Source organism: Oncorhynchus clarkii, unplaced genomic scaffold (genome assembly GCF_045791955.1).
Source record: "Oncorhynchus clarkii lewisi isolate Uvic-CL-2024 unplaced genomic scaffold, UVic_Ocla_1.0 unplaced_contig_8867_pilon_pilon, whole genome shotgun sequence".
NCBI lineage: Eukaryota > Metazoa > Chordata > Actinopteri > Salmoniformes > Salmonidae > Oncorhynchus > Oncorhynchus clarkii.
Genome location: NW_027260965.1, coordinates 81481 through 107482, shown reverse-complemented (window position 1 = coordinate 107482; position 26002 = coordinate 81481). Strand labels below are relative to the sequence as shown.

The following is a 26002-nucleotide window of genomic DNA, read 5'->3' as shown; positions in this document are numbered from 1 at the left end:
TCAACATATTTCACTACGTTACAGTAGGTTTAGGTGCCATGTTGAATCAAAAGTAGTGGATCTTCCCTTGCAGTGAGAAAGCCTGTTTGACTTGGTATGTGGTCGACCACCTTAAAATAGTGAATTGTATTGAGTTTCAGTGCTTCTCTTTGGTTGACTTCCTGTCATGTGAGGTCATCGCCCCCTCCAGCATGACCGCTGTGGCGGGCCTCCCCTTCACGCTGGGCTGTAACGTCACCATAGCAACTGGCGACACGGTCAAGCAGGTCCGCTGGCTGAACAAACACAAGCAGGTTCTCCTGGCGTACGAGCCAGGCGAGTCGGTCAGAACCACCTCCCGCCAAGACGACGTGGAGCTAACTTCCTCGCACCGCAACGTCAGCGCCATCACCATCAAGAGGGTGGGGCCTAACGACGAGGGCTGCTACCGCTGCATCTTTGACATCTACCCCAGCGGAGCACAGGAGGGAATGACCTGCCTCAGTATCGAAGGTGAGTTTGGCCTCAGTCTAAACAAGGTGGTTTGGTAAACCACGCTCATGTGATGAGTAGCATTGCCTGAGACCTGAAGACTTGCATTAGTGCCCAGAGGTAATGCATAGGCGTTTAGCTCAGCATGCTCGGTCAGTCACACTTTTAAGGACTTCCAGATATACTGTAGATTCCAGGACTATGGCATGCAATAGTTTCCTTAATTTCTCCTCCTCAAACACTCTCTCTCCAGCACCAGGTGGCCTTCCTCATAGGGTTGGCACATTCCCAATTGTTACATTTTTCTAAAATAGAAAACAAATCCTCCTGTGAATTTGTTTGTAGGTCCCATGTTTTTCAGCACAGTTGATTTGTCTGCTGATTGTGTAAGGTCATGAAAAGTCAGCATGCTCACTTGGCCCTCCCATCCCAGAATATATCAGTTGTGGATAATCAGAAACAGGAAGTGACCAGGGCCCCGATACTTTCTCTGAATATAACGACCACAACAAGAGGACACCTCTAACCCTCTGTTGTATTACTGCCTCAAAATATGCACTATATATACAGCAGTATGTGGACACCCCTTCAAATTGGTGGATTCGGCTATTTCAGCCACACTCATTTCTGGCAGGTGTATAAAATCGAGCACACCGCCATGCAATCTCCATAGACAAACACTGGCAGTAGAATGGCCTTACTGAAGAGCTCAGTGACTTTCAACGTGGCACTGTCATAGAATGCCACCTTTCCAACAAGTCAGTTGGTCAAATGTCTGCCTTGCTAGAGCTGCCCCAGTCAACTGTAAGTGCTGTCATTGTGAAGTGGAAATGTCTAGGAGCCACAACAGCTCAGCCACGAAGTGGTAGGCCACACAAGCTCACAGAACAGGAGTGCTGAACGCATAGCTCATAAAAATCATCTTTCCTCGGTTGTAACACTCACTACCGAGTTCTAAACTGCCTCTAGAAGCATCATCAGCAAAAGAGCTGTTCGTCAGGAGCTTCGTGAAATGGGTTTCCATGGCCTAGCAGCCACACACAAGCCTAAGATCACCATGCTCAATGCCAAGCGTTGGCTGGAGTGGTGTAAATCTCGCGCCATGGGACTGTGGAAATGCATTCTCTGGATTTATGAATCACGCTTCACCATCTGGCAGTCCGATGGACGGATCTGGGTTTGGCGGATGCCAGGAGAACGCTGCCTGCCCGAATGCATAGTGCCAACTCAAAAATTTGGAACTAGGAGGAATAATGGTCTGGCGCTGTTTATCGTGGTTCCGGCTAGGCCCCTTAGTTCCAGTGAAGGGAAATATTTTTGTATATATCTTTTAAAAATATATTTTCCTTTATAATTTTCCCCTAACCCTACTACCCCTTCCCTAATTCGAATAAACTAATGGACAAAAACACTTAGGCCTCTTCTTCCAGCTAATAAATACTATATACATTTTACAGACACAATGTATTTTACAATAATAATCTCTTGTTTGTTTTTAATCCCATCCTTCACCTACCTCCAACCCCTCTCATATACAGTGGCAAGAAAAAGTATGTGAACCCTTTGGAATCACCTGGATTTCTGAATAAATTGGTCATAAAATATACAATTTCATCTGCTCTTCATCTAAGTCACAACAATAGACAAACACAGTCTGCTTAAACTAATAACACACAAACAATTAAACATTTTCATGTCTTTATTGAACACACCGTGTAAACAGTCACAGTGCAGGATGGGAAAAGTATGTGAACCTTTGGATTTAATAACTGGTTGCCCCTCCTTTGGCAGCAATAACCTCAACCAAACGTTTTCTGTAGTTGCAGATCAGACCTGCACAACGGTCAGGAGGAATTTTGGAACATTCCTCTTTACAAAACTGTTTCAGTTCAGCAATATTCTTGGGATGTCTGGTGTGAACCGCTCTTTTGAGGTCATGCCACAGAATCTGAATTGGGTTGAAGATAGGACTGGGCCACTCCAGAAGGCGTCATTTTTTTTCTGCTGAAACAATTCTGTTGATTTATATCAGTGTTTTGGATCGTTGTCCTGTTGCATCACCCAACTTCTGTTGAGCTTCAATTGGCGGAGAGATAGCCTATAATGATGTGGATATACTCATTGGGTATTAGCGGGACATCCTGTATGATAATTAGCTGGATTTACTTACTTATTTACTGGATATGCTTATCAAGTAATTGACCTGGATTGGGAATTCATTTTCCCTTCGATGATAGCAAGCTGTCCAGGCCCTGAGGCAGCAAAGCAGCCCCAAACCATGATACTCCCTCCACCATACTTTACAGTTGAGATGAGGTTTTGATGTTGGTGTGCTGTGCCTTTTTTTCTCCACACATAGTGTTGTGTGTTCCTTCCAAACAACTCAACTTTAGTTTCATCTGTCCACATAATATTTTTCCAGTAGCGCTGTGGAACATCCAAGTGCTCTTTTGTAAACTTCAGATGTGCAGCAATATTTTTTTTGGGGACAGCAGTGGCTTCTTCAGTGGTGTCCTCTCATGAACACTATTCTGGTTTACTATTTTACGTATCGTAGACTCGTCAACAGAGATGTTAGCATGTTCCAGAGATTTCTGTAAGTCTTTAGCTGACTTCCTAGGATTCTTCTTAACCTCATTGAGCATTCTGCTCTGAGCTCTTGCAGTAGTCTTTGCAGGACGGCCTCTCCTGGGGAGAGTAGCAACAGAGATACTATAGAGATACTTTTGTAACCCTTTCCAGCTTTATTCACGTCGACAATTCTTAATCTTAGGTCTTCTGAGATCTGCTTTGTTCGAGGCGTGGTTCACATCAGGCAATACTTCTTGTGCATTGTTGTGAGTGTTTTTATAGGGCAGGGCAGGTCTAACCAACATCTCCAATCTTGTCTCGTTGATTGGACTCCAGGTTAGCTGACTCCTGACTCCAATTGGCTTTTGGAGAAGTCATTAGCCTAGGGGTTCACATACTTTTCCCCAATGTTTAAATTATGTATTCATCATAGACAAAAACAATTAAATAAGTTGTGTTATTAGTTTAAGCAGACAGTGTGTCTATTGTTGTGACTTCGATGAAGATCAGATCAAATTTCTGACCAATTTATTCAGAAATCCAGGAAATTCCAAACGGTTTACATGCTTTCTCTTGCCACTGTATCTCTGAAGACCATCCAGTGAAGGGACATCTTAACGCTACGACATTCTAGACGATTTTGTGCTTCCTACTTTGTGGCAAAAGTTTGGGGAAGGCCCTTTCCTGTTTCAGCATGACAATGCCCCCGTGCACAAAGCGAGGTCCATACAGAAATGGTTTATCGAGATCGTTATGGAAGAACTTGACTGGCCTGCACAGAGCCCTGACCTCAACCCCATCGAACACCTTTGGGATGAATTGGAATGCCTACTGCGAACCAGGCCTAATCGCCCAACATCAGTGCCCAACCACACTAATGCTCTTGTGGCTGAATGGATGCAAGTCCCCACAGAAATGTTCCAATATCTAGTGGAAAGCCTTCCCAAAATAGTGGAGGCTGTTATAGCAGCAAAGGGGGGGCCAACTCCATATTAATGCCCATGATTTTTTTATGAGATGTTCGACGAGCAGGTGTCCACATACTTTTGGGGTTGTAGTGTGCATAAGGTTTTAAATTAAGCCAAATTATTTCTATATTTAAATGCCTTGCTGAAATGTAAGCCTCCAAACACTTTGTCATATCTCTCTAACCCACCACTATGAATGTGCTCCTCCCATTCCAATGCTCACCTATTGATACCTTCCTCTGTCTCCCTGTATCTGACCCAGTCAAAGTGGGCAATGAGGGTAATAAAACAGCCATCAGCGGGAAGCTGGCCACCATGTCCTGCTGGTACGGCCTCCCAGACAGGGTACGCCAGGTCCTGTGGAGAAAGACTGCAGAGCAGGGCGACACGACCACGTTGGCCTCCTTTGCCAAGCGAGGCCAACCCAGCATTGAGGAACCTTATCGGGGACGCATGACCCTGAACCCCTCCCTGGGAGACACCCAGCTCTCCATCAGGCCGGTGAAGACGGAGGACGAGGGCTGCTACACCTGCGAGTTCCACACTTACCCAGAAGGCACCAGGAGCGCCACGGCCTGCCTCTTTGTATATGGTGTGTATGGATGGGGGTTATTAGGGGTCATTTGGAAGGTTGTATTGTTGTATTATATCTCAGGGAGTATATCCACTGAGACTATTGCTGTAAGGAAGGTTTTAATTGATTATGGTTTTTGCTGGAATTTCCTGCTCCCAATCTTCACTGATAAAGATGTGGCTCAAAACCAGTAGCAGTCATCTACTGCCCAGCCATTCTAGTATATTTTATATTTAGTTTGTTGGAAAACGTAGCCATGTGCCCCAAGGTAGTCAGTTGTTGTGCTCATTGAAAGCCAAACAGGCCCATTGAGACTGGATGAGATGATGTGTGTTTATGTCTATACACTCCAGGTCATTAAAGGGCCATGTGTAATCACACTATAATCACACTGTAATCACACTGTAATCACACTGTAAAAATGTGATGATTTCCCGGATGATGTTGTCATAGTAGACATTCTAATAGTAGATTGGAAGGAATAGTAGATAGGAAGGAAGTCGTATTATAAGATGATACACACACATACACACAGGGAGAAGTGTGTGTGTGTGTGTGTGTGTGTGTGTGTGTGTTTCCCAGATATAGCACAGGAAAGGGAAGAGCTTTATGCAGCCGATGGGAAGAGCCAGAATGGGTCACAATGCTACTGTTTAGACCTGCTGTGGAGATACTTTATTGTACAGTTACTAAACCCAGGGCCCTTTAGGGGTGGAAGGCTACCCTTTAGTTCAGGACTGTCCAACCCTGTTCCCGGAGATATACCTCTCCAGGAACAGGGTTGGAGTAAAAACCTACAGGAGGGTTTCTCTCCAGGAACAGGGTTGGAGTAAAAACCTACAGGAGGGTTTCTCTCCAGGAACAGGGTTGGAGTAAAAACCTACAGGAGGGTTTCTCTCCAGGAACAGGGTTGGAGTAAAAACCTACAGGAGGGTCTCTCCAGGAACAGGGTTGGAGTATAAACCTACAGGAGGGTATCTCTCCAGGAACAGGGTTGGAGTATAAACCTACAGGAGGGTATCTCTCCAGGAACAGGGTTGGAGTATAAACCTACAGGAGGGTATCTATCCAGGAACAGGGTTGGAGTATAAACCTACAGGAGGGTCTCTCCAGGAACAGGGTTGGAGTATAAACCTACAGGAGGGTCTCTCCAGGAACAGGGTTGGAGTATAAACCTACAGGAGGGTCTCTCCAGGAACAGGGTTGAGCTGTTTTAGTGCATTCTGCCCACTGAAATATAAGAACCACAAATGTTCTGCCCCTTGGTGGCATACTGAGATAGATACGAGTATTTCACACTGGAGACTCAACATGGCCTATTGTAATTTCACAGTTATGGAATGGAAGTTATAGAATTTGACTTTGACAGAATGCCTCTTAGATGCTGTGTGGCTGTCTATGGACTGATTACAGTCCTCATAGATGCTGTGTGGCTGTCTATGGACTGATTACAGTCCTCTTAGATGCTGTGTGGCTGTCTATGGACTGATTACAGTCCTCTTTGATGCTGTGTGGCTGTCTATGGACTGATTACAGTCCTCTTAGATGCTGTGTGGCTGTCTATGGACTGATTTACAGTCCTCTTAGATGCTGTGTGGCTGTCTATGGACTGATTACAGTCCTCTTAGATGCTGTGTGGCTGTCTATGGACTGATTACAGTCCTCTTAGATGCTGTGTGGCTGTCTATGGACTGATTACAGTCCTCTTAGATGCTGTGTGGCTGTCTATGGACTGATTTACAGTCCTCTTAGATGCTGTGTGGCTGTCTATAGACTGATTACAGTCCTCTTAGATGCTGTGTGGCTGTCTATGGACCGATTACAGTCCTCTTAGATGCTGTGTGGCTGTCTATGGACTGATTACGGTCCTCTTAGAAGCTCTGTGGCTGTGTGTGGACTGATTACAGTCCTCTTAGATGCTGTGTGGCTGTCTGTGGACTGATTACAGTCCTCTTAGATGCTGTGTGGCTGTCTATGGACTGATTACAGTCCTCTTAGATGCTGTGTGGCTGTCTATGGACTGATTACAGTCCTCTTAGAAATCAAATCAAATCAAATCAAATTTTATTTGTCACATACACATGGTTAGCAGATGTTAATGCGAGTGTAGCGAAATGCTTGTGCTTCTAGTTCCGACAATGCAGTAATAACAAGTAATCTAACTAACAATTCCAAAACTACTGTCTTGTACACAGTGTAAGGGGATAAAGAATATGTACATAAGGATATATGAATGAGTGATGGTACAGAGCAGCATAGGCAAGATACAGTAGATGGTATCGAGTACAGTATGTACAAATGAGATGAGTATGTAAACAAAGTGGCATAGTTTAAAGTGGCTAGTGATACATGTATTACATAAGGATACAGTCGATGATATAGAGTACAGTATATACGTATGCATATGAGATGAATAATGTAGGGTAAGTAACATTATATAAGGTAGCATTGTTTAAAGTGGCTAGTGATATATTTACATCATTTCCCATCAATTCCCATTATTAAAGTGGCTGGAGTTGAGTCTGTCAGTGTGTTGGCAGCAGCCACTCAGTGTTAGTGGTGGCTGTTTAACAGTCTGATGGCCTTGAGATAGAAGCTGTTTTTCAGTCTCTCGGTCCCAGCTTTGATGCACCTGTACTGACCTCGCCTTCTGGATGATAGCGGGGTGAACAGGCAGTGGCTCGGGTGGTTGATGTCCTTGATGATCTTTTTTTAGAAGCTCTGTGGCTGTGTGTGGACTGATTACAGTCCTCTTAGATGCTGTGTGGCTGTCTATGGACTGATTACAGTCCTCTTAGATGCTGTGTGGCTGTCTATGGACTGATTACAGTCCTCTTAGATGCTGTGTGGCTGTCTATGGACTGATTACAGTCCTCTTAGATGCTGTGTGGCTGTCTATGGACTGATTACAGTCCTCTTAGATGCTGTGTGGCTGTCTATGGACTGATTACAGTCCTCTTAGATGCTGTGTGGCTGTCTATGGACTGATTACAGTCCTCTTAGATGCTGTGTGGCTGTCTATGGACTGATTACAGTCCTCTTAGATGCTGTGTGGCTGTCTATGGACTGATTACAGTCCTCATAGATGCTGTGTGGCTGTCTATGGACTGATTACAGTCCTCTTAGATGCTGTGTGTCTGTCTATGGACTGATTACAGTCCTCTTAGATGCTGTGTGGCTGTCTATGGACCGATTACAGTCCTCTTAGATGCTGATGCTATGTGGCTGTCTATGGACTGATTACAGTCCTCTTAGATGCTGTGTGGTTGTCTATGGACTGATTACAGTCATCTTAGATGCTGTTTCCATGTTGTGCACCAGGCAAGACCACACCAGACAAGATAACATCAGACAAGACCACACCAGACAAGATAACATCAGACAAGACCACACCAGACAAGATAACATCAGCCAGACCACACCAGACAAGATAACACCAGACAGGATAACATCAGTCAGACCACACCAGACAAGATAACACCAGACAGGATAACATCAGTCAGACTACACCAGACAAGATAACATCAGCCAGACCACACCAGACAAGATAACATCAGCCAGACCACACCAGACAAGACCACACCAGACAAGATAACACCAGACAAGATAACATCAGACAAGATAACACCAGCCAAGATAACATCAGCCAGACCACACCAGACAAGATAACACCAGCCAAGATAACATCAGCCAGACCACACCAGACAAGATAACACCAGACAAGATAACACCAGCCAAGATAACATCAGCCAGACCACACCAGACAAGATAACATCAGCCAGACTACACCAGACAAGATAACATCAGCCAGACCACACCAGACAAGATAACATCAGTCAGACCACACCAGACAAGATAACATCAGCCAGACCACACCAGACAAGATAACATCAGTCAGACCACACCAGACAAGATAACATCAGCCAGACCACACCAGACAAGATAACATCAGTCAGACCACACCAGCCAAGATAACATCAGCCAGACCACACCAGACAAGATAACATCAGCCAGACTACACCGACAAGATAACACCAGTAAGACCACACAAGATAACATCAGTCAGACCACACCAGACAAGATAACATCAGCCAGACCACACCAGACAAGATAACATCAGTCAGACCACACCAGACAAGATAACATCAGTCAGACCACACCAGACAAGATAATATCAGTCAGACCACACCAGACAAGATAATATCAGTCAGACCACACCAGACAAGATAACATCAGCCAGACCACACCAGACAAGATAACATCAGTCAGACCACACCAGACAAGATAACATCAGCCAGACCACACCAGCCAAGATAACATCAGCCAGACCACACCAGACAAGATAACATCAGCCAGACTACACCGACAAGATAACACCAGCCAAGATAACATCAGTCAGACCACACCAGACAAGATAACATCAGTCAGACCACACCAGACAAGATAACATCAGTCAGACCACACCAGACAAGATAATATCAGTCAGACCACACCAGACAAGATAACATCAGTCAGACCACACCAGACAAGATAATATCAGTCAGACCACACCAGACAAGATAACATCAGTCAGACCACACCAGACAAGATAATATCAGTCAGACCACACCAGACAAGATAACATCAGTAAGACCACACCAGACAAGATAACATCAGTCAGACCACACCAGACAAGATAACATCAGCCAGACCACACCAGACAAGATAACATCAGTAAGACCACACAAGATAACATCAGTCAGACCACACCAGACAAGATAACATCAGCCAGACCACACCAGACAAGATAACATCAGTCAGACCACACCAGACAAGATAACATCAGTCAGACCACACCAGACAAGATAACATCAGCCAGACCACACCAGACAAGATAACATCAGTCAGACCACACCAGACAAGATAACATCAGCCAGACCACACCAGACAAGATAACATCAGTCAAGACCACACCAGACAAGATAACACCAGACAAGACCACACCAGACAAGATAACATCAGTCAAGACCACACCAGACAAGATAACACCAGACAAGATAACACCAGACAAGATAACACCAGACAAGATAACACCAGTCAGACCACACCAGACAAGATAATATCAGTCAGACCACACCAGACAAGATAACATCAGTCAGACCACACCAGACAAGATAACATCAGTCAGACCACACCAGACAAGATAACATCAGCCAGACCACACCAGACAAGATAACATCAGTCAAGACCACACCAGACAAGATAACACCAGACAAGACCACACCAGACAAGATAACATCAGTCAAGACCACACCAGACAAGATAACATCAGACAGACCACACCAGACAAGATAACACCAGACAAGATAACACCAGTCAGACCACACCAGACAAGATAATATCAGTCAGACCACACCAGACAAGATAACATCAGCCAGACCACACCAGACAAGATAATATCAGTCAGACCACACCAGACAAGACCACACCAGACAAGATAACATCAGACAGACCACACCAGACAAGATAACATCAGACAGACCACACCAGACAAGATAACACCAGACAAGATAACACCAGTCAGACCACACCAGACAAGATAATATCAGTCAGACCACACCAGACAAGATAACATCAGCCAGACCACACCAGACAAGATAATATCAGTCAGACCACACCAGACAAGATAACATCAGTCAGACCACACCAGACAAGATAACATCAGTCAGACCACACCAGACAAGATAATATCAGTCAGACCACACCAGACAAGATAACATCAGCCAGACCACACCAGACAAGATAATATCAGTCAGACCACACCAGACAAGATAACATCAGTCAGACCACACCAGACAAGATAACATCAGTCAGACCACACCAGACAAGATAACACCAGTCAGACCACACCAGACAAGATAACACCAGTCAGACCACACCAGACAAGATAACATCAGTCAGACCACACCAGACAAGATAACATCAGTCAGACCACACCAGACAAGATAACATCAGTCAGACCACACCAGACAAGATAACATCAGTCAGACCACACCAGACAAGATAACACCAGTCAGACCACACCAGACAAGATAACACCAGTCAGACCACACCAGACAAGATAACATCAGTCAGACCACACCAGACAAGATAACATCAGTCAGACCACACCAGACAAGATAACATCAGTCAGACCACACCAGACAAGATAACATCAGACAGACCACACCAGACAGACCACACCAGACAAGATAACATCAGTCAGACCACACCAGACAAGATAACATCAGTCAGACCACACCAGACAAGATAACATCAGTCAGACCACACCAGACAAGATAACATCAGTCAGACCACACCAGACAAGATAACATCAGTCAGACACCACTGGAGGACTGGAGTTGAGAACCACTGTCTTACACTGTATATATATATACTGTCATTCACCATAAACATGATCTCTCATCCATTGTGTGTGATGTCTCCCTCAGTGCTGCCCAACCCAGAGATCACCCACGTGACCTCCAGCGGGGTCATCGAGGCCAACTGCACGGCCGCAGCCCGTCCTGCAGCCCAGATGGTATGGAATGTGGAGGGGGACAACCGGACGCTGGGGCCGTCCGTGTCCTCGTCCTACGACCAGGGGGACGGCACCACCCTGGTCACCAGCACCCTCCTCCTCCAGGAGGGCCTGCCCCACGACCAATCCGTCAAATGCATGGTGCACCACCGAGGCCTGGACTCGCCCATGTCCGTCAACCTCAATGGTGAGCAGCTCAGAGAATCACATTGGCTCAATAAAGATTTATATATTAGCAGTAAATCATTAATAAGACCACATGTCTTATAAAATATCTAATAAAGGTATATTAGTTATACTTTTTTAATAAAAAAACAGTTTTTTTCTGCTTATGAAGACAAGTCTGCTTAACAGCCCTCGCAATGTGACAGTGCTGGGTTCACATAGTATTTTTTTTCTGTGCGATGGGCAGGGTTTGCACTTTTAGGACTATTGTTTTGGGTCCATTCCGCCAGGCGAGGTCAATCAAGCCCAGGACTTGGGGCTACTATTTGAACCCAGGTCTGCATTGTGGTTCAACATGTGTAGAGTTGTGTGTTGAAATCCTGTATTGTAACACTGTCCTGATCTAGTTTTGTGATTGTATCCATTTGGGGGAGTGATTCTTAGGAGAGCTTCAGTTGCTATTCTAGTTATGTACAATTATGGCTCGTTTGATAGACCATTAAGTGCTACAGTTTCCAGGAAGTGGAAAACCAAAATAAGCGTCAAGCCTTTTCCACAGTGCATCTATCTCTCTTGTTGTGAAGCTCATATCATGAGTTATGGTCAAAATGAGGCATAGTTTAATGTCCTTGAAGTCAATATTGTGGTCCTGTCTGGCTCAGTTGGTCATGACGCTAGCAACGCCAGGGTCCTGGCTTCGATTCCCAGGGGGTCAGATTTGTTTACCAAAATGTATGCGGTCACTGTACTGTGAGTCATTTTGGATAAAAGCGCCTGCTAAATGGTATATGCTATCAAATTTGATTTGTCACATGTGCCGAATACAACAGCTGTAGACCTTACAGTGAAATGCTTACTTACAAGCCCTTAAACAACAATGCAGTTTTAAGAAAATACAAACAAAAAAAAAAGTAAGAGATAAGAATAACAAATAATTATAGAGCATAAGCAAATAACAATAGTGGGGTGATATACAGGGGGTACCTGTACAGAGTCAATGTGGAGGCTATATACAGAGGGTACCTGTACAGAGTCAATGTGGAGGCTACATACAGAGAGTACCGGTACAGAGTCAATGTGGAGGCTACATACAGGGGGTACCGTTACAGAGTCAATGTGGAGGCTATATACAGGGGGTACCGGTACAGAGTCAATGTGGAGGCTATATACAGAGGGTACCTGTACAGAGTCAATGTGGAGGCTATATACAGAGGGTACCTGTACAGAGTCAATGTGGAGGCTATATACAGGGGGTACCGGTACAGAATCAATGTGCGGGGGCACCGGTGTCGAGATAATTGAGGTAATATGTACATGTAGGTAGAGTTATTAAAGTGACTATGCATAGGTAATAACAGAGTAGCAGCAGCGTAGAAGGGGGGGGTTGACAATGCAAATAGTCTGGGTAGCCATTTGATTAGCTGTTCAGGAGTCTTGTGGCTTGAGGGTAGAAGCTGTTTAGAAGCCTCTTGGACCTAGACTTGGCGCTCCGGTACCGCTTGCCGTGCAGTAGCAGAGAGAACAGAGAGAGTCTTTGATGATTTTTAGGGCCTTCCTCTGATACCGGCTGGTATAGAGGTCCTGGATGGCAGGACGCTTGGCCCCAGTGATGGACTAGGCCATACACACTACCCTCTGTAGTGCCTTGCGGTCGGAGGCCAAACAGTTGCCATACCAGGCAGTGATGCAACCCGTCAGGATGCTCTCGATGGTGCAGCTGTAAAACTTTTTGAAGATCTGAAGACCCATGCCAAATCTTTACAGTTTCCTGGGGGGGGGGATAGGTTTTGTTATGGCCTCTTCATGACTGTCTTGGGTCTTGTTAGTTTGTTGGTGATGTGGATGCCAAGGAACTTGAAGCTCTCAACCTGCTCCAACTTGCCCATTGATGAGAATGTGGGCGTGCTCGGTCCTCCTTTTCCTGTAGTCCACAATCATCTCCTTTGTCTTGATCACGTTGAGGGAGAGGTTGTTGTCCTTGCACAACACGGTCAGGTCTCTATGACCTCCTCCCTGTAGGCTGTCTTATCGTTGTCGGTGATCAGGCCTACCACTGTTGTGTCATCAGCAAACGTAATGATGGTGTTGGAGTTGTGCCTGGCTATGCAGTCATGAGTGAACATGGAGTACAGGAGGGGACTGAGCATGCACCCCTGAGGGGCCCCCGTGTTGAGGATCAGCGTGGCGGATGTGTTGTTACTTGCTCTTACCACCTGCGGGTGGCCCGTCAGGAAGTCCGGGATCCAGTTGCAGAGGGAGGTTTTTAGTCCCAGAGTCCTTAGCTTAGTGATGAGCTTTGAGGGCACTATGGTGTTGAATGCTGAGCTGTAGTTAATGAATAGCATTCTCACATAGGTGTTCCTTTTGTCCAGGTATGAAAGGGCAGTGTGGAGTGCAATTGAGATTGCATCATCTGTGGATCTGTTGGTGCGGTATGCAAATTGGTGTGGGTCTAGGGGTTCTGGGATAATGGTGTTGATGTGAGCCATGACCAGCCTTTCAAAGAATTTCATGGCTACAGATGTGAGTGCTATGGTTCGGTAGTCATTTAGGCAGGTTACCTTGGTGTTCTTGGCCAATGGGACTATGGTGGCCTGCTTGAAACATGTTGGTATTACAGACTCGGACAGGGAGAGGTTGAAAATGTCAGTGAAGACACCTGCCAGTTGGTCAGCGCATGCTCGCAGTACACATCCTGGTAGTCCGTCTGGGCCTGCGGCCTTGTGAATGTTGACCTGTTTAAAGGTCTTACTCACATCGGCTGCGGAGAGCGTGATCACACAGTCGTCCGGAACAGCTGATGCTCTCATGCATGTTTCAGTGTTACTTGCCTCGAAGCGAGCATAGAAGTTGTTTAGTTCGTCTGGTAGGCTCGTGTCACTGGGAAGCTCTGTGCTTCCCTTTGTTGTCTGTAATGGTTTGCAAGCCCTGCCACATCCGAAGAGCGCCGAAGCCGGTGTAGTACGATTCGTTCCAAGTTTGTATTGACGCTTTGCCTGTTTAATAGTTTGTCGGAGGGCATAGCGGGATTTCATAGAAGCTTCCGGGTTAGAGTCCCGCTCCTTGAAAGCGGCAGCTCTACCCTTTAGCCCAGTGCGAATGTTGCCTGTAATCCATGGCTTCTGGTTGGGCTATGTACGTACAATCACTGTGGGGACGACGTCCTCGATGCACTTATTGATAAAGCCAGTGACTGTGGTGTACTCCTCAATGCCATCGGAAGAATCGCGGAACATATTTCAGTCTGTGCTAACAAAACAGTCCTGTAGTTTAGCATCTGCTTCATCTGACCACTTCTTTTATAGACGAGTCACTGGTGCTATCTGCTTACATTTTTGCTTGTAAGCAGGAATCAGGAGGATAGAAATATGGTCAGATTTGCCAAATTGAGGGCAAGGGAGAGCTTTGTACGCGTCTCTGTGTGTGGAGTAAAGGTGGTCTAGAATCTCTAGGTAGACAGTGTGGGCTACAGCTTATCATGAGATACCTCAGGTGAGCAAAACCTTGAGACTTCCTTAGATTTCGTGCACCAGCTGTTGTTTGCAAATAAGCATAGGCCCACACCAAGTGTCTTACCAGAGGCTGCTGTTCTATCCCAACGATAGTGTATAACCCGCCAGCTGTATGTTCTTAATGTCGTCGTTCAGCCATGACTCTGTGAAACATAAGATATTACAGTTTTTAATGTCCCGTTGGTAGGATATACGTGCTTTCAGTTCGTCTCATTTATTTTCCAGCGACTGAACGTTAGCTAGCAGGCAAAGGCAGAAGGCGAAGGCAGATTAGCCACTCGTCGCCTGATCCTTTTCCGTGAAATATCAGTTTTCTTCTCCAGCCAATGACGGGGGTCTGGGCCTGTTCGCGTGTCTGTATTATATCCCTCCCGTCCGACTCATTGAAGAAAAACTCTTCTTTTAAACTGAGGTGAGTAATCGCAGTTCTGATGTCCAGAAGCTCTTTTAGGTCATAAGAGACGGTAGCAGCAACATTATGTACAAAACAAGTTACGAACAAACACCAAAAAAGAAAAGAAAAATTGCATGATTGGTTGAGAGCCGATAAGACGGCAGCCATCCCTCCAGCGCCAATCACATCTCATGGGTTGTCATATGTCTGTTGGTAAACATGGTGTGTGTGTGTGTGTTGCAGTTGGTCCGGCCCTCACTACTATCATCTCAGTATCCTGTGTGGCAGCCTTGCTCCTGTGCTGTCTGTGTGTGTGCCTCTGCAAGTGCTTCCTGTGTCGAGACGGTGAGTAGCCAATCAGCTTCTGATCCTCCTTGAGTCCTTTTTCCTGGTCGAAGAGGTGACACTCCATGGGCTCATTTAGTGGGAAGCAACATTGTCATGTAACCTGAACATATAGAGTGGACACGATTCTCTCATTCAGAATAGAGGACCCTGTCCATTCAATATACGTTGTAATTATATCTGCAATGTTTCGAAGGTTGTGTCCTACTCAATACACTCCCTAGGTGTTTTGTAAACAGTCACAGGAAGGACATTACTGCTATTTTTGTGTCGTCTCCAACACCATGGATGTGTTGTTGCCATGGTGAGGCTAATGATACCAGTGTCCTTCTGAATCCTGGGAACAAGCCTCTTCAGAGCTGACACAGCAGACACAGTTTGACCGGGTTATGCTTGCCAAGTTATGAGTGCTTCTCATAACCCGGGTCATCTGTCTCCTACTGTGGTTGTTTCATGTGTTCAAGATATAGAGGAGACTTTTCGTTGGCATCGGAATGTGACGTCACTTTCCCTGAGATCTACGATCTCTAAAAGCCAATTGGTCAATCTCAGAGTGAAAAGTTAACATCTTGCTCCATGAGTTTGCACGGTTGGACCATGGCATATAAACACAATGTAGAAGGCAGCTCAAATGTTTCATTGATTGCGACTCCATCTTGATTGCAACTCCCACTGGTTAGCATGGGAGGGGCGGTTTTGGGTCAATCAAAAAACTAAACCTTAATTTAACAAATTTCCCCTCTGAGATGAATCAAGTATTTATGATATGGGGTCAAGGCCTCGTCATCATATCTCTGTGACTTCAGTGGACTCTCAGGATCTCCAGAGAGCCCTAGAGAGTAGTAATAACAGATGATAAAACAAATTGTTTTATCTCTTTGGTAATAAGTATCTCAAACTTCTGCAACTACCAGTGTTGTTAAAGAACACTCAGTAACAGCTGGCACAAAGCTTGATACAAAAACACAACAGTATAACCTTCAAAATGTTCACTGATGGAAAGTTACCATTCCCCTAAATCACAAAACCAACATCACCAAGGTAAGGAAACATGACTCAAAAGGATAACTCTTTGAGACCGATGACATATTTTAACATGGAGGTGGGAGGTCCACAGGAAAGTGAAAGGGGGATACGCCAGTCCTCTGTCATCGTCGCTCCCTTGACCCTTGACCTCTGACACCTTTTCCCATGACCTCTTCAGGGTAGGGTGAAATGGCGATAATAATAGGACTTCCCAGTTCCCAGGTAGATGCAGGAAACAGAACAGATCACGCTACCGACAACAGTTGCCGTCAAAGTGAGCTTTTTGGTCAGCCAAAGGAGAGAGATTTCAGGAAAGGTCCCTTTTTTTTGGTTCCATTTCCGATTGTGAAATCCTGTGGGCACAGTTTCTGGCAGCACTAGTTTACATTGGTATTTACCTGGCATTAAAAATGAAATTGTATGAGTACTTTCAGGTAGTTCCTTCAAGGAATTCAACACAACAGTATTACTCAGTTTCCTACTGAGAAATCCTCCTGCCGCTTCAACATGTTTACGCCTCAACATGTTCAAACTGAAGAGGCTTATCACGCTAACCATATCATTAGTGATAATGATATGATTTAGCCAATGAGAGGGAAGTGGCTCTGGGGTTAGTGTGGTCTATGATAAGCAGTGGTGGGAGGGGTGAGCGTCAACTTATTCTGAAAGAGGTGTAGTCTGCAGAACACTGCTGCTGAGTCTGGCACTGAGGTGTCAATATAAGCCAGGCAGGGTTGTGGAGGAATTATAATCACTGTTGACTCATGGCTGGCTATATTATATAAGTGGTCTAGCATTTAGCAATAGGGACAATTTGATTTCTCAATTCTTACAGATAGTACTCTTGTAAAGTTTAAGGGTCATTGAACGGACCGTCCATGGTTTGCGTACCTCGTAGGTTTAGTAATTATTTTAGTTTCCATAGCTGATGAAAGTGTCCGACTTGACTCACTGGCCCACTGGTCGGTCAGAGCTTTCATCACGATGTTGCTCTTCCTCATTGCTGTGTTCTTACGTGATAAGAAAGGCTGGAACTGATGAGGAAGACCTCTGCCATGTGGGTAGATGTGTTGAGGAGACAGATTCACTGGTACTCATCTACTCCAAAATACTCCAAACTCTTTCCTGTTGAGTTACTTTTCTCAGACTTTCAGCAAAGGCTCCAAAATCAACATCCTGGAGGGCAGACATAGACATGTCCTTGTTGGTTCACCTCCTGAATCATGATGTGGATTCAAGACCACAGATGCGTCCCAAATGGCACCCAATTCCCTATGGGTCCTGGTCTAAAGTAGTGCCCTATGGGTCCTGGTCTAAAGTAGTGCACTATGGGTCCTGGTCTAAAGTAGTGCCCTATGGGTCCTGGTCTAAAGTAGTGCACTATGGGCCCTGGTCTAAAGTAGTGCCCTATGGGTCCTGGTCTAAAGTAGTGCCCTATTCCCTATGGGTCCTGGTCTAAAGTAGTGCCCTATGGGTCCTGGTCTGAAGTAGTGCCCTATGGGTCCTGGTCTAAAGTAGTGCCCTATGGGTCCTGGTCTAAAGTAGTGCCCTATGGGTCCTGGTCTAAAGTAGTGCCCTATGGGTCCTGGTCTAAAGTAGTGCCCTATGGGTCCTGGTCTAAAGTAGTGCCCTATGGGTCCTGGTCTGAAGTAGTGCCCTATTCCCTATGGGTCCTGGTCTAAAGTAGTGCCCTATGGGTCCTGGTCTAAAGTAGTGCCCTATGGGTCCTGGTCTAAAGTAGTGCCCTATGGGTCCTGGTCTAAAGTAGTGCCCTATGGGTCCTGGTCTAAAGTAGTGCACTATGTCCTATGGGTCCTGGTTTAGTGCACTATGGGTACTGGTTTAAAGTAGTGCACTATGGGTCCTGGTCTAATGTAGTGTCCTATGGGTCCTGGTCTAAAGTAGTGCCCTATGGGTCCTGGTCTAAAGTAGTGCCCTATGGGTCCTGGTCTAAAGTAGTGTCCTATGGGTCCTGGTCTAAAGTAGTGTCCTATGGGTCCTGGTCTAAAGTAGTGTCCTATGGGTCCTGGTCTAAAGTAGTGCACTACCTTCCATTACCTGTGGAGGTAATAATTGACTTTGCATAGCTGTTTCTCATAAAATCATTATGAGAAATATTCCGATTGGTAAATAGAATGTGTGTGAGTAAATGTAACTCACTATGATTTAATGTGTGTATAGAACTTAGAGGTGACACACTGTCACCCCTGCCAAAAAACACCACAGAGGTCATTTAGATATGTTTACTAATTCAGTTTGTTCTAAGTGTTGTCTATGGTTCGTGCTCCTCTCCTCTCCCCCCAGAATAACAAGTGCTGGCTGTCCAGTGCTAGTTTCTCAGTAGAAAGGACTTTCTCTAATCCGCTACTTGGAGCCAGATTCACACAAGGGGCCAGGAGGAGGGAAGAGGGGGCAGAAAGAACCCAAAAATCTGACAAACTGCCCAGTGGCTAACAACGCCTCTCTTTTTCTCAAACTGTTCCTGCCGCATGCTAGCCCGGCCCTCACTCATTGCTGTGCCCTCAATGACATTGTGCAGAGTGCCGTGATTAATCACGTGATGGGGTCAGAAGATGGTTTTGATTATGACGTTGCTGTGAGGTTGTTGTATCAAGAGAGGCACCTGCATCTCTGATTTCAGATTTATCTCCCACTGTGTTGTATTATAGGTCAAACAACTGCATGTCAGCAGCTGAAATTACACCAACACTTGCGATGGAATGAGAGATGGCTTCTCTAATTGATCTAATATAATCTCATGATTGACAATTATCTTTGTCCATTTTGAAAATATGATATTTGTGTGTCTAACTTTCTCACTCCTCATTATTCACGATTCGTTCAGGATGATCTGTATCCATGGTAACATCCACATGAATGTAGAAGTGTTAAGAAACATTCTATTCTTCTTTACAATAAAAGTGACTCAATCCATTATTTACCATTAATTTCTATTGGGCACAACATAATCAGAAACACAACCAAAACAAACAGCAAGTGCATCCAAACAAGTTTGACTACTTTAATACAAATACAAGTGAATTTGTCCCAATACTTTTGGTCCTCTAAAATAGGTGGACTATGTACAACAAAGTGCTGTAATTTCTAACGGTTCAAAAGAAATGAATAAATACCCTCAAATGAAAGCTGACATTCTGCACTTTAACCTCATAGTCATTGTATCATTTCAAATCCCAAACAACAAAACATTTGTCACTGTCCCAAAACATTTGGAGCTCAGAGATGTGGCTAGTCTGGATGGTGGAGTAGATTATTGACGTGTGGGGAGAGACTGGGAGCAGCATGGAACCACAAGTGGGTTTCTGTGGTTCTACTGTGGTTCTACTAAATCAATGGGCCATAGTGGTGACTGTCTGCTTCAATGACAGCTGGGAAATAGAACCCAACCCAGAACTGAAGGTATTCCAGTCAAATTGGGCAGTTCTATTTATGTCTACACAGAGTTAGCGTTTGTATGATAACATAGTCGTGGCACACAGGAGACCCGGTCGTCAGACATACTGTTAAAAAGCTTCATGTGTGTCTTGTAGGATATGAGCTTCAGCCAGTCATGCAGAAAGTCAAGTCCAGATAAGAACTTCTGTTATTTGATGAAAGGGGAAGTTTGCATGGGGCACTTTTAATCTGCAACACAGGAGGAAGTGCGGGGAGTAACCATATCCTGTCCGGCACACAAACATGCTCAACCGACCTTACCTCGCCATGAGTGTGGCACTGTTGGCTAAACTCTGGTTGGTTGTGGGGAAGTAGGGAAGACAGTTTCAGAAACAGTCTAAGAGAAGAAGGGAAATAACAGTTTTAGTTTTATCACCTTTACGTTATCCTGACCGTTAAGCATGGTCATCTATCACCAATCTGGCAACCTGGTTAGAGATCCTCTGATTGGATGGTTAGGAGACACCTGCTGGTGGTTGCCTGTACATGTTCATTTACTTTTCAAGGCAAAGAAAGTTTAAAAAAAAGTTGATGCCTATTTTTACTGATAAACCACCATTGACTATCCCACACTCACAAACGCACACTACTATGGAATATCAGCCATGATTTACTTTTATTTATTGATTTATTTCCCCTTTATTTAACCAGGTAGGCTAGTTGAGAACACCTTTATTTAACCAGGTAGGCTAGTTGGGAACACCTTTATTTAACCAGGTAGGCAAGTTGAGAACACCTTTATTTAACCAGGTAGGCTAGTTGGGAACACCTTTATTTAACCAGGTAGGCTAGTTGAGAACAAGTTCTCATTTACAATTGCGACCTGGCCAAGAATAAAGCAAAGCAGTTCGACACATACAACAACACAGAGTTACACATGGAGTAAAACAAACAGACAGTCAATAATACAGTAGAAAAAAATCTATATACCGCATGTGCAAATGAGGTAGGTTAAGAGAGGTTCGGCAATAAATAGGCCATGGTGGTGAAGTAATTACAATATAGCAAGTAAAACACTGGAATGGTAGAATGTGCAGAAGAGGAATGTGCAAGTAGAGATACTGGGATGCAAAGGAGCAAAATAAATCAAATAAATAACAGTATGGGGGATGAGGTAGTTGGATGGGCTATTTACAGATGGGCAACGTTCAGGTGCAGTGATCTGTGAGCTACTCTGACAGCTCGTGCTTAAAGTTAGTGAGGGAGATATGAGTCTCCAGTTTCAGTGATTTTTGCAGTTCGTTCCTGTCATTGGCAGCAGAGAACTGGAAGGAGAGGCGGCCGAAGGAAGAATTGGCTTTGGGGGTGACCAGTGAGATATACCTGCTGGAGCGCATGCTAAGGGTGGGTGCTGCTATGGTGACCAGTGAGCTGAGATAAGGTGGGGCTTTACCTAGCAGAAACTTGTAGATGACCTGGAGCCAGTGGGTTTGGCGACGTGTATGAAGCGAGGGCCAGCCAACGAGAGCATACAGGTCGCAGTGGTGGGTAGTATATGAGGCTTTGGTGACAAAACGGATGGCACTGTGGTAGACTGCATCCAATTTGTTGAGTAGAGTGTTGGAGACTATTTTGTAAATGACATCGCCGAAGTCGAGGATCAGTAGGCTAGTCAGTTTTACGAGGGTCTGTTTGGCAGCATGAGTGAAAGATGCTTTGTTGCAGAATAGGAAGCCGATTCTAGATTTAATTTTGGATTGGAGATGTTTAATGTGAGCCTGGAAGGAGAGTTTGCAGTCTAACCAGACACCTAGGTATTTGTAGTTGTCCACATATTCTAAGTCACTACTCTGGACGGGCGGGCAGGTGCGGGCAGCGATCGGTTGAAGAGCATGCATTTAGTTTTACTTGCATTTAAGAGCAGTTGGAGGCCACGGAAGGAGAGTTGTATGGCATTGAAGCTCATCTGGAGGTTAGTTAACACAGTGTCCAAAGAAGGGCCAGAGGTATACAGAATGGTGTCATCTGTGTAGAGGTGGATCAAAGAATCACCAGCAGCAAGAGCGACATCATTGATGTATACAGGAAAAGAGTCGGCCCAAGAATTTAACCCTGTGGCACCCCCATAGAGACTGCCAGAGGTCCAGACAACAGGCCCTCCGATTTAACACACTGAACTCTATCAGAGAAGTAGTTGGTGAGTTCTAAGTGTGCATGTGGTCTTTCAGGGCTGGTTGTGTGTTAAGGGGTTTCCTCTGTTCCTGGAAACGGGTGGAATGCGTGTACTGTAGACACCCTCTATAACACAGGAGGTTGGTGGCACCTTAATTGGGGAGGACGGGCTCGGGGTAACGATTGGAGCGAAATGAGTGTAATGGTATCGATACATCAAACACGTGGTTGCCAGGTGTTTGTTGCTATCCCAGCCTCAACTGTTTGTTGCTATCCCAGCCTCCACTGTTTGTTGCTATCCCAGCCTCCACTGTTTGTTGCTATCCCAGCCTCCACTGTTTGATTCCTTTCCAGCCTCCACTGTTTGTTGCTATCCCAGCCTCCACTGTTTGTTGCTATCCCAGCCTCCACTGTTTGTTGCTATCCCAGCCTCCACTGTTTGTTGCTATCCCAGCCTCCACTGTTTGTTGCTATCCCAGCCTCCACTGTTTGTTGCTATCCCAGCCTCCACTGTTTGTTGCTATCCCAGGATCCACTGTTTGTTGCTATCCCAGCCTCCACTGTTTGTTGCTATCCCAGCCTCCACTGTTTGTTGCTATCCCAGCCTCCACTGTTTGTTGCTATCCCAGCCTCCACTGTTTGTTGCTATCCCAGCCTCCACTGTTTGTTGCTATCCCAGCCTCCACTGTTTGTTGCTATCCCAGCCTCCACTGTTTGTTGCTATCCCAGCCTCCACTGTTTGTTGCTATCCCAGCCTCCACTGTTTGTTGTTATCCCAGCCTCCACTGTTTGTTGTTATCCCAGCCTCCACTGTTTGTTGTTATCCCAGCCTCCACTGTTTGTTGCTATCCCAGCCTCCACTGTTTGATTCCATCCCAGCCTCCACTGTTTGTTGTTATCCCAGCCTCCACTGTTTGTTGCTATCCCAGCCTCCACTGTTTGATTCCATTCCAGCCTCCACTGTTTGATTCCATCCCAGCCTCCACTGTTTGATTCCATCCCAGCCTCCACTGTTTGATTCCATTCCAGCCTCCACTGTTTGATTCCATTCCAGCCTCCACTGTTTGATTCCATCCCAGCCTCCACTGTTTGATTCCATTCCAGCCTCCACTGTTTGATTCCATCCCAGCCTCCACTGTTTGATTCCATCCCAGCCTCCACTGTTTGATTCCATTCCAGCCTCCACTGTTTGATTCCATTCCAGCCTCCACTGTTTGATTCCATCCCAGCCTCCACTGTTTGATTCCATTCCAGCCTCCACTGTTTGATTCCATTCCAGCCTCCACTGTTTGATTCCATTCCAGCCTCCACTGCTCTATAATGTGTCTGGATGAGTGTAACGCTTGGCCAGGATGTTATGATGTTTTTGGCAGGGAACATTGCATGATTGAATCACTTTCAGGAAGAGGAATAAGACCAGGTTTGGTCCTGCTCCTTAAGCAAACCAGAGGAAGTCTCTACTCCGATGTAGGCCTTTGTTCTTTCAAAGACAAAGGTGTTGATATCTCGCCCTGCACCAGACTTCTCGCCCTGCGGCAGACTGTGATCTGTCTCCACATGATGCTGGCTGCCTGTTTGTGTAATGAGGACATTAGAGGGTCAGGAAGAGGGAGTGACTGACTGACAGGGGACTGTTGTTTTGAGTTGAAACTGTGGAGTAGATGATGGTACAACTAACACAATAACACCTCGTTTTTGGATATGATGATGAATTAAATATCTCTCTCTGCCCCCCTCCTCCCACCCTCTCTCTCTCTCGCTGTGTCTCTCCCCCTCTCTCTGCCCCCCCCCTCCCACCCTCTCTCTCTGCCCCCCTCCTCCCACCCTCTCTCTCTGCCCCCCTCCTCCCACCCTCTCTCTCTGCCCCCCCCCTCTCCTCCTCCTCCCACCCTCTCTCTCTCCCACCCTCTCTCTCTCTCGCTGTGTCTCTCCCCCCTCTCTCTCTGCCCCCCTCCTCCCACCCTCTCTCTCTGCCCCCCTCCTCCCACCCTCTCTCTCTGCCCCCCCCTCCCACCCTCTCTCCTCCTCCCACCCTCTCTCTCTCCCACCATCCAGATTGAGATTTGACCTGGAATGGTGGAAGAAGGACTGTTTTGATGAGAAGCCAGAGTTCTGGTCATCCAGCTAGACCTATCAGCTCCTCAGCACCATACGCCCCATGTCTGTTAGAAGGAACAACTCACTGCAGTACTACACATCACCAACAGCTGTTTCCCCAGACCCCACTGGGTGAACTGGACATAAACCTTCATCCCACCAGTGACAACAACATCAACACTAAAGCCATGTTTCTATTAACAGTAGATATAAAGACACTTATCAAAATGTGGCTTTGAAGTTTAGTTTGTCTGGTCCCAGATCAGTTTGTAATGACTTGCCTATAGTCATTGTTACGCCAATGGCTCAGCAGATCTGGGATCAGGCTATAACCGGTCCACTCGATGAAGAAAAAAGTATAGGACAAAGGCCCTTAATAGAAAGTGCTTTAAATGAAACGTTCGCAAAAACTTTGTGATGTTTTACAGTTACAGTGTGTTTAAGGACCAGGTTGCTGTTTTGTGTAGGAGTTCTCCTGTTATTTGTTTGTGTGATTTTGCTGCTGTTATAAGGGGGGGGTGTTACACATATCTTTATTTTAGGACTCAAAAACACAAACACACAAGTTGACTTCATGGGAGTTCCAGTATTAAAATGCAATTTGCCATGTATTAGTTAGCTATATGACACTTAGAATACAAACAATATCATATATATTTCTCATGCTCAATATTTAACTTACATATTTACAACAGGGAATGACAAAATGTCTGTGTCGCGTGCATTTTCTATTGAATCGTATTACTACCATCTGCCCATTTGAACTGAAGGTGTAATTACAGCAGGAAAATGGCCTCCAACTTTTCAGCCTGTTTAAACCTCACAACAGATGTATGTATACAAATTAACTACTACTGTTTATTAGCAATAAACTCTTCAGCATCTTCCTATAGTTTAACATCACACCAAATCAGCCTACCCAAAATAGTCTAGACAACGATGGAAGTTGACGTGATTGTGTCAATGAATTATGCTTATGACATTGGATGTCAGATTGTGTATATCAGGATAGCTTTTTAGGCCACTGTCCCTTACGTCACTGTGAATATTCCTGTTGGAATGTCAAACAGCACTAATAGTGAGCTGAGCTGTGTGTTTCTAAGTGCTGCCTGAGGATTACTGGTGAACAGACCTACAGCGGCTTCAGAAACATTCACCCTTTGTCTTTCTCCACATGTTGTGTTACAGTCGGAATTTAAAATGGATTCAAATGAGATTTTGTGTCACTGGCCTATTACAAAGTAATTAAAATTGAAACGCTGAAATGTCTTGAGTCAATTTAGTATTCAACCCCTTTGTTATGTCAAGTCAAAATAAGTTCAGGAGTAAAAATGTGCTTAACAAGTCACGTAATAAGTTGAATGGATTTTTGAATGACTACCTCCTCTCTGTACCCCACACATACAATTATCTGTAAGGTCCCTCAGTTGAGCAGAGAATTTCAAACAGATTCAACAACAAAGACCAGGGAGAATTTCCAATGCCTCGAAAAGAAGAGCACCAATTAGAAGATGGGTAAACAAAGAAAGAGCTGAGGATCAATAGCGGTGGGCAATTTTTCAACCAATATGTAGTGATAATTGCATTGTTTGAGCTATAACCTGTTAGTTCATATGCCTTGTCACTGTGATATATAGGCTTAAAGCCTAGACAATAAGAAGACAGTGACAGAATAAATTCAACCACAACTTTGTTTCACCACCAAACCAGAGAGCAACATCTGTCTGGTGAAGTCCAGAAAGCATATTGCAT

General features: G+C 45.2%; 1 protein-coding gene across 1 annotated transcript; it reads left to right on the top strand.

Annotated features, from left to right (window-relative positions):
• Window positions 1–152: 152 nt before the first annotated feature.
• LOC139402707 (OX-2 membrane glycoprotein-like) lies at window positions 153–25515 on the top strand (the record flags this gene model as incomplete). Its single annotated transcript, XM_071146606.1, has 5 exons — window positions 153–492; window positions 4273–4602; window positions 11055–11330; window positions 15458–15559; window positions 24209–25515. Coding segments are annotated over 5 exons (1053 nt in total), but the record flags the coding sequence as incomplete, so codon positions are not given.
• Window positions 25516–26002: the final 487 nt, after the last annotated feature.